Here is a 9,039-nt window from a genome sequence, read left to right as displayed (position 1 = left end):
TTTCTTCCCTTTGTAATTTTCCTCATGCTGTCTTCACCTCTAATTCTCTTCTCGAACTTGAAGATTTCTCTCACGTGCATCTCATCCAAGAAACTTTCCCTGATGTCTTCAACTAGATGAAACCTCTCAGAAAACTGAGGCCCTGGTTCAATGTTTTGCAAAATGCGCCCTGAGGACCAACCACAACAGAACAGAATCACGAGGGTTGCTTGTTAAAACGTCTATTACCGAGCCCAGCAATGCTATCCAAAGCTCGGGGCAGGCGCTTGAACGCGCACTGTAAGCAGCTCTGTGGGGGACTCTGCTGCAGTCAAGTCTGAACCTTTTGTTTTCCACCTATTGTCACAGATTACTTTCTGTCCTATGATGTTATTTGGCATTTACTGCCCTCTTAGTTCCTTAAAGCAAGGAATCTTTTTTATAACTCCTTAACATGGACCTTGCATACATAGCAGGTGCTCAACAGTCGCTAAAAGGAACTTTTTACTCATCTCTCAAAAGGATTAGCTCTCTTCCCATGTTTTGTCCTATCCTGAGAAACTGTCCACAAGTAAAAGAAAAACACACATGAAATCATTATAAAGCCATTAATTGAAATATTTCACTCTGCTTCACAATGTACCGTCTTCACCACGGTAGCCAAATTTAGGCTTTCTCAGTTGCTCGCTTTAAATATAATGCATTGCAAATTTCTAACCACTTTTCCTACGCAATAAAGAATTTCTCCTTAGTAAGCTGTGTTTCCTCAGCACCTCCGATTGCACTTTTCAATGGAGAGTGATCAGTAGAGTGCAAGGACTCCCTAAAACCTTAATGCAATATCAGGCTGCAGCTGTTACCATTCATAAAACTTTATCTGCAATGTTTTACAAATAGCATTGTACAGTCCTTTTGTTTATGATGACGACAGTCAAGCCTTTCTCATTTTGCAGCAAGTGCAAGCAGGCAGGAGCAGCAGTATTCCAGTACTTTCCCTCAGCTCACAAAGATACCAACAGAGACAACACTGGTAATGTCCGATGACAATATTCTTACACAACAGGATCCCAGAGGATCTGGAAAGCTCAATTCTTGCTGTGACACTGCTGGCTTTCCATCGTCATTCAACAGATCTTATGCTAACAAGCCATGTACTTCCACTGAAGAGAATGTTTATAAACATCAGACTCTGCATTCTTACACAAAACTCCGCTTTTATTTATAAAGACCGCATTGTGGGGCTGGCCCCGCGGCTGAGTGGTTAAGTTTGTGCACTCCGCTTCGGTGGCTCAGGGTTCCACCAGTTCAGATCCTGTGTACGGACATAGCATTGCCCATCAGGCCAGGCTGATGCGGCATCCCACACGCCACAACTAGAAAGACCCACAACTAAAATGTGCAACTATGCACTGGGGGACTCTGGAGAGAAGGAAAAAGAAAAAAAAAAGAAAAGATTGGCAACAGTTGTTAGCTCAGGTGCAAATCTTTAAAAAGACTACATTGTAATGTGGTGGGAGCAGAAGGTAGTTTAGCGCCCAGGCAGCCTGCTCCCAGGTTTCTGCAAAGCCCTCTGTAAAATGTGCTTAATTTAAAATAAATAAATAAATAAGTCCAAGGGGAGTCTTTGCCTCCTTGATCATTAAAATGAATTTTGAAACCACAATAGCTGATTACTAAATTTAAACATTTCATTGAAATGATTCATTGAAAGCTCTACCCACTTACTTGCAAAACACTTTATTTCATCTGAATTTCATATGGTACAAAAGTACTACATACTTGAACCTGTCGCTCAACTAGAAGGTTCTTTCAGTTCTTCAGACCAACCTTTCTTCAGAGGCAAATAAATAACAGACAAATCATATTATATAGAGTATATATAGAAAATTTTCCTTTACAAGAACAAAAATATTTGGACATTTTCCATTTAGTACAGTTTAGCAATCTGGTTTATGCTGACAAATTTAGTAAACTGTTGGGAGGTAGAGTACATATACAAAAGAACTCAACAGACAGCAGATTTTTTAACCCTTGATTAAGGACAACCCGGCTGATTTACTTTTGTTCTTGTATTTTTTTAAGAAGATACTCCATTTGTAAATTCAAGTTTGGTTGGCCCTTTTTAGTCTTTTTGCTCAATATTTTGAACACTTCCATCTTCTTCTTTTTGTAGAGCCTTTGAGCTTCTTCTCTTTCTTGTTTTCTCCTCTCAAATTCCTGAAATTATTAACATATATAATTAACATGTAATGTAATATATGTAACTAAAGCAGCGTACCCTCTTTGTCTTATACCACGTTATAACATATAAAGTTATCTAGTCCATATAACACTACAGCCTTCATTTCCAGAATATCTGGTATTCTTTTTAATTTGCCATCTGACAGATTTAACTCAAGAAGCATTTACTGAATACATATGTAAAACACTGTGCTAGGTATTACGATTTTGATCATTTAAGAATTATCATGCTCATCTAATTTGCTAAGATAAAGACTCAAATACATTTGAGTAGAAGTGAAAATAGGAGCCGGCCTGGTGGCCAAGTGGTTAAGTTCGTGTGCGGCCCAGGGTTTCGTGGTTCGGATCCTGGGCGCAGACATGGCACTGCTCATCAAGTCATGCTGAGGCCGTGTCCCACACAGCACAGCCAGAAGGACCTAAACCTAGAATATACAACCAGGTACTGGGGGGCTTTGGGGAGAAGGAACAAAAGAAGACTGGTGACAGATGTTAGCTCAGGTGCCAATCTTAAAAAAAGTAAAAATAATTCAGTTATATACAGACCCGAAAAGCACTACTTGAAATGCACTCTAGTATTCTTATTAAACTAAATATAAAAGTAAAAAGATCTTAAACAATGCAATATTAGCACTGTTTTTCAATGCCCCCTGTAATATATACAGACCCCAAATGACACAGCCTTACATTTGTATGGTGACATAATTAACAAACTGCTTTCACATACATCATAGCATATTCCATTCTTTCAAAACCTTGTATGCTAGGTTGTCTTCATCTTAGAAACAAGGAGCTGATGCTCAATCATACTGAAAGTGCCTTGTCCAAGATCCAAATAACTAGAAGAGCCAAGTCTCATATCCAGATCTTGTGAATTCAAAATCTGTACACTTCTCCATCATGCTATGCTCTATCACTTAAACAGGTTCTCCTACGATATAGCACCTCACCTATTTTACGAAGCACATAAAGATCTGGAACTTATTTGTGAATTTGGGTATATGGAGTCTAGTTTACCTCTAGAGTTTCTCTAAACAAAGTAAAAAAAAATTAAATAGTCTTACCATCTATTATGGGTCTTTATTTAATTAATGTTCTTAATTTTGATTTCTCCTGGATAATGTTGTTGGTTTTTATACTAACATTTGATACCCCTAAGTTCTAAGAAACTGTCAATTTTCTTGATTACAAAGCCCTAACATTTATATAAAGGAAATCTGAAAAGAATATTAAATGTTTTACACATAATGGTCCTCACTGTATAATGGTCTTTACTTCATCTGGTATTCTATTTCCAAAGGTGGCAGATAACAGATGGTTCGTTAGAAAAAAGTGTAACATAACAAGCTAAAAAACAAAGGTCCAGAATTTCCAAGCAGAAATGTTTCTGCTTCAGCCTAGTGTGTCATCACTTTAAAAAGAATCATAAGAATTTTAGATGTTAAACTTCCAGATTTCTTATTTACTCAACTCAAAAATAAGACAAAAGAAGTCATACGATAATGCCATCTTTGGGGTATTTTTTACTGATGTGCTATCCTATTTAAAGTGATAGGTTAATATAGCTTCAACACGAAAAGAAGGAATGAACCACAGAGACAACGAAATAATTTTGTTGAACCTGTAGATGATTTCGCTTTCCTCGTTTGAAGAAAGGCTATTATAATTTTGGGTTTCTGAATGACAATAAAGAGTGGTAACTTTTTGCTAAATTAATGTAGTAGGATTAATAGGCAAGACCAACTCTTTAGAGTAAAGAAGTATTTTATTCTAACACATCCCTCTGGCTTTTACTTGCTTCAATATAACACTGTGAAAATCACCTATATTTTTCTTAGGTCAGTTCTCCAATTTTATTATCCATCTTGAGGCACTTGTTAAAAGCGCAAGTTCCTAGACTATACTCTGAGAAATATTGTCCCAGATGCTCATATTATTAACCTACAAACAGTATCTTTAAAATCCTATTCTTGACCTACTAGTATCACCTCTTAAGGATGATACAAATAATCCAGGAATCTGAATCTGTTGAAATCCTTCAGCTCTACTCAGATCATTCATTTATTAACAAATATTTATAGAGGGTACACTGTGTGTCTCATACTAAGAAGCACAATTACATATACATTTAGGATAAATAAGGAAAAATGAATCTAAATATTTTAAAAGTAGATCTTACTTGTTTCTTAGCAGCACGCTCAGCTTGCACCCGTCCGTATTCTTCCTGTGCTTTTTGATTTGATGTTTTCTTCTTATTTTTCTTTGGAATAGTAACGGAGCTTTGTAAGACAAATTAAGACAAGTAAATCAGAGATTTAAAATGATATAACACAATTATGTCAAATATAGTATTCGTATAGTCAAATCTCACAAATGCAAATTAATAGAGAGGGAAGAGAGGGTGGAAGAAAGAAGACATTAATCTTATTAGTAAAATGTCCAAATAACATATTAAAAACATAGTGACAGCTTTCAAGATATAATTAAAGAGTGGTAAGTGGATACTGTTACAGAAATATTTCAACAAGCAAAATACAGAAATCTTTGAAAGATCCTAAGGTGTTAAAAAAAAAAACCCCAAAAAACAGGAAACCAGCACATGAATGGCAGAAATGACAAACTGAAAAAGGCATTAAATTGAAGGACATTATGGAAGTTGCAGATGTACATGAACTTTAATCCCAAAGTCCTTTGAATAACTCATCTCATTACATCTACTCAGTCATGGCCACACCTTGGACCTAGTCCCCATTTAGAACAAGTCTATCTTGAAGCACTTCTCACCTCTCTGAAGGTGTCCCACTCTTTCTAAGCTAATCCAACCACTTAGGTCCCAATTCCATCCATTTCCTCAGGCTATCTGATTTAATAATAATCTTCTTGTTCCTTGTCTTTCAATTTTTCACTACAACAACTCCATAACCACAAGATAACACATTCCAGCAGCTCCCTTCTCAAGGTAAACAAATGCACAAAGTACTCATCAGCAGACTCTGTATCCTCTTCTAACTACCAGTCTCCCATTCCTTGTCCTTCCGGTCAGGTCCCTAGAAAGAATAGTGAACAGTCTACGATGGTCACTTCCCATTCACTCTTTAACTTGTCACACTCTGATTTTTGCTCTCACCACTCCAATGAAGCTGCCCACGCCAAGACAGTGGTGGCCTTCTAGCCAAATACAATGTTCAAGTCAACGGGCACTTTTCAGCTTCATTTAATCGACCATTCACTACTTCTGAAAAGTCTACTCTCCTTGTTTTGGTGACATTCTTCTCTCTTGATCTTCTTTCTCTTCCGTGCTCCAGGTTTTCCTCTCAGTGTTTCTCTTCTTGGTCACCATACTCTTTAGGCAGTCATATCTGTTACCATGGCTTCAGATGCCACACATCGAAGGCTGAAAACTTAATCAAGGTTATCGAAAATCTTCTCCCTAAAGTTGCCAATAATCGCCTAGACCACAAATCGAAAGACCTATTCTCAGTCCTTTTTCTCTTGGACTTTATAATATTTTATAGTTGACCAATCCCTACTTTGCACAACTTTCTTCTGCTGACTTAGCTGTCACTAAGTATTCCTCTTTCTCTATTATGACAGTTCTATGTAACTTCTTCAATGGCAACTTTTTCCTGCTTTCACCTGAAAATAACTCATCTTTAAGAATATAATTTTTACCTTTGTATCTTGCCCATGATTTAACCATTCTCGCTTCAATTATCACAGGGATTGACTCAAATCTACACTTCTAGTACTAATCCTTTGCCAGAGCTTTACAACCCCTATCCAATAAGAAGATGAACAAGCCAAAGGAAAAAATTGAATTTTTAGTATCTCTATCTTCATCCTCAGCTACACTTTTTCCTGGGGTCCAATTTCCTGTTACTTTTACCACAAATAGTTCACAACTTTAAAGAACAGAATTTTAGTGAAATAAAAAGTTATGGTCCCAAACAACAACTGGCTTCTCTGAAAGTTAGATTTTAGAATTTTTTTAACCTGAGGTATGTGCAGAGAAAACTTTACAAGTTAGCTTTTATAAAACCAAAGTTTTATGGAGCTGTGCCATTTGCTTCTTAATTGCAACCAAGTCTACATTCTCTAGAAAAAAACCCAGATTAATAATACCGTAATAACGCTAATAGAAGCAACAGCAGTGGTAGTCAACACTCACGTAGCACTTCCCATGTACCATACACCTCTTAAGAACCTTACACAAATGAACTCACTTAGTCTTCACATCATGAGACAGGTCGGGGATACCAAAGAGTCTGTGTGAATAATCCATTCTGGAGTTGTGCAACATGGCAGCTGTAAAGTACATACTTATTATTGTTTTTCTTTTAGAGAAGAGGACTCTGAGCACCAACATGTTACATACAGCTCCAGAGCCCATGATGTTAACCACTACACTCTAATACCTCTCAAAAGTTAGTTGTCTGTTAAACATATATTAAAGCAATAGTATATATTGGAGTATATGAGGAAGCCATTTGGTGTGAAACTAATTCGTCCTAATATTTTTTTCAAAAGGGCCTGATGTGACCTATTTAGCATGCATTGTACATCTACTTCAAATATTTACTATGTTCCAAAGACAAGAATGATGCTCTTAACGATAGAGACGTAACTTCTCCCATATCAGCATTTCTTTAAGGATAAGCATCTCGCCCTAAACTAAGGATTAATTAATGACCTGCTGTGCTCACCTTGTGACCTCTCACCTTTTGACCACCAATCTGCTGTGTTCACTGACATGCTGTGCCAGCAAAGCAATCTCATGACTATTGTAAAAGGGACATTCTTATCTTATGTTATACATGCTCTTTGTTCCAAGATGGCACATAACCACTCTGTACATCCCACTTTTTGGTGCCCTTCCTTGGGGAAGGCATGCCCTGGGCTAGTCCTCAGATCTGGCTCACAATAAACTCACTCTAAATTTGATTTATAGATTGATTATGGATTATTTGCATCACTATTAATAAAAGGAGTTACCCACGGTCCGAGAAAGTTAAATGTACTTGAGAGGGTGAAATCCAAAACCCAGATCTCATTCCATTATTTCTTCCATTAAACTAAACTAGTCTAATTCAGTCACTTAAACTGAAAATAAAGTTTCCATGAAAATATTTTCACATAATTACATTGTGACTTCTAAAATGCCTTAAATAAAAAAATTCCAATTCCTAGATAAATTGTCCTATCATCTTTTTCATAGAACACTACTTACATATAAAATAAAAGATTTCAAAAGAAAATAACACATACTTTACTCTTATGCTACACTGTTCTTCCAGCTGAGGCTGCTGAATACTAGAATGTTCTTTAGACAATGCCTGATCAATGCTACACTGTTCTTCTGGCAAAGGTTGATCAACTTGTTCTTCAGACAACGGCTGGTCAACTTGCTGCTCTGACAAAGGCTGGTCAACTTTTCTACGTTGCTTCCTGAGTCTTTCCTCTTCTGCTAAATAGAGATGTTTCAGATGATCAGGGTATCGATCTGTGAATTGGGATTCCTGTGAGGTTTGAGCCTTCTTTTCCTTCCACAGCAATTTCTGGTAATTTTGCTGAATCTTTAGTTTTCTTCGAAATGCAAAGCCTTGACCTATCGAAAAATATCAGTCATAAATTACTTTCTCAAAAAATAAGTTGCATGAAAAACGTAATTTAATTTAAAATGAAAATCTTTTTACATCATCACATTCAGATGCCAGAATTACATTATATTTGTTTTAAAAGGTTATTTCAAGAAAACAAGTTTAAGCTAATGAAATGAACAGTATGTTGGTCCTTTGCGAAAAGACCAGGCTAACATGAGTCATGCAAACACTCAAGTAAGAATCTCGAAGAAGGAAAAATGATTAGAGTGTTGTACAACTCCATTTATTGTACTCACAAATCAAAACAAATTCCTTGACTCACTTAAAACACCTAATCTAGGTCTTTAATAAATACTTAACAAAAAAATTGTCACATCTATTATTTAACCTAAGAGAAACTACTGTAAGACTGATTTTTGAAAGTAATTCAACACAGGTAAGATGTACAACTTTCTTAACAGCTAGCAATTAACAAAAGACTGAACTTATTTAAGATTTATACATTACAAACGGGATTTGAGGGAACTTACAGACAGCAAGATAAAATGAAAAACACAAACTAAAGCGAAGGAAAGGAAGAAAACTAAGATAAGACTGGAGGGCTCTGGGGTATTTGTAATCAGCAAGGGTTTGGGGCAGTGTATTTCTGGCCCAGTCCTTCCGTCTACTCTATACCGTACTATATGCACAAACGGACCTTTAGAAGCTCTCTGCTTACGGTTTCACGGGAAAAATGCAGAAGAATAAAGTTCTGAACAAGAATGGGGTTAAGTCAGGGAAGATGTTTAAAGATTCAGAGTTAGCAACAGTGCCTCGTCTTTCCCTCCAGAGCTCTGAGAAGCCCACGGCTCCAGCGGGATTGGCTTCCTCTGCCCCCAGGAGAAGCCAGTTTTGTTCCTAAACCCTTCTTCCCTGCTTCCCGGGTCGCGTATTCTAAGATTTCTCACATACCCTCGCGCACGCTCCCCACGAAGGCCTGTGGATGGCTAGGTCGCCACCTCCTCTGTTTCACATTCTTATTCCTTAGTCCGCCCGGAGAAACTCCTTCACCACGCGGCCCCAAGCTCCCTGGCCGCCACCTTGCAGTCGGCCGCACAGGAGCCATCGCACACCAACTGCGTCGCCGGAAAACCACAACGGACGCTGCTAAAATACGTCATCAGGCAGAAGCAATCAATCGCTCACGTAAAGCCCAGATCGGAGTTCTACTTATCTGGCC

The 9,039-nt window shown here is 37.5% G+C and overlaps 1 protein-coding gene across 1 annotated transcript; it reads right to left on the bottom strand.

The window, feature by feature from the left end:
* Positions 1 to 1,700: 1,700 nt before the first annotated feature.
* Positions 1,701 to 9,037, bottom strand: CCDC59 (coiled-coil domain containing 59). The gene is made up of 4 exons (XM_046646613.1): positions 8,772 to 9,037; positions 7,486 to 7,825; positions 4,400 to 4,499; positions 1,701 to 2,196 (listed from the first exon to the last, which is right to left on the bottom strand). The coding sequence occupies exons 1-4, from the start codon at positions 8,923 to 8,925 to the stop codon at positions 2,035 to 2,037; spliced, it is 756 nt and encodes a 251-aa protein (XP_046502569.1). The 5' UTR covers positions 8,926 to 9,037; the 3' UTR covers positions 1,701 to 2,034.
* Between the last annotated feature and the right edge of the window lie 2 nt (positions 9,038 to 9,039).

The sequence above is a fragment of the Equus quagga genome, chromosome 19, assembly GCF_021613505.1.
Source record: "Equus quagga isolate Etosha38 chromosome 19, UCLA_HA_Equagga_1.0, whole genome shotgun sequence".
In the NCBI taxonomy this organism is placed as follows: domain Eukaryota; kingdom Metazoa; phylum Chordata; class Mammalia; order Perissodactyla; family Equidae; genus Equus; species Equus quagga.
This window is presented reverse-complemented; position numbering and strand designations above follow the sequence as displayed.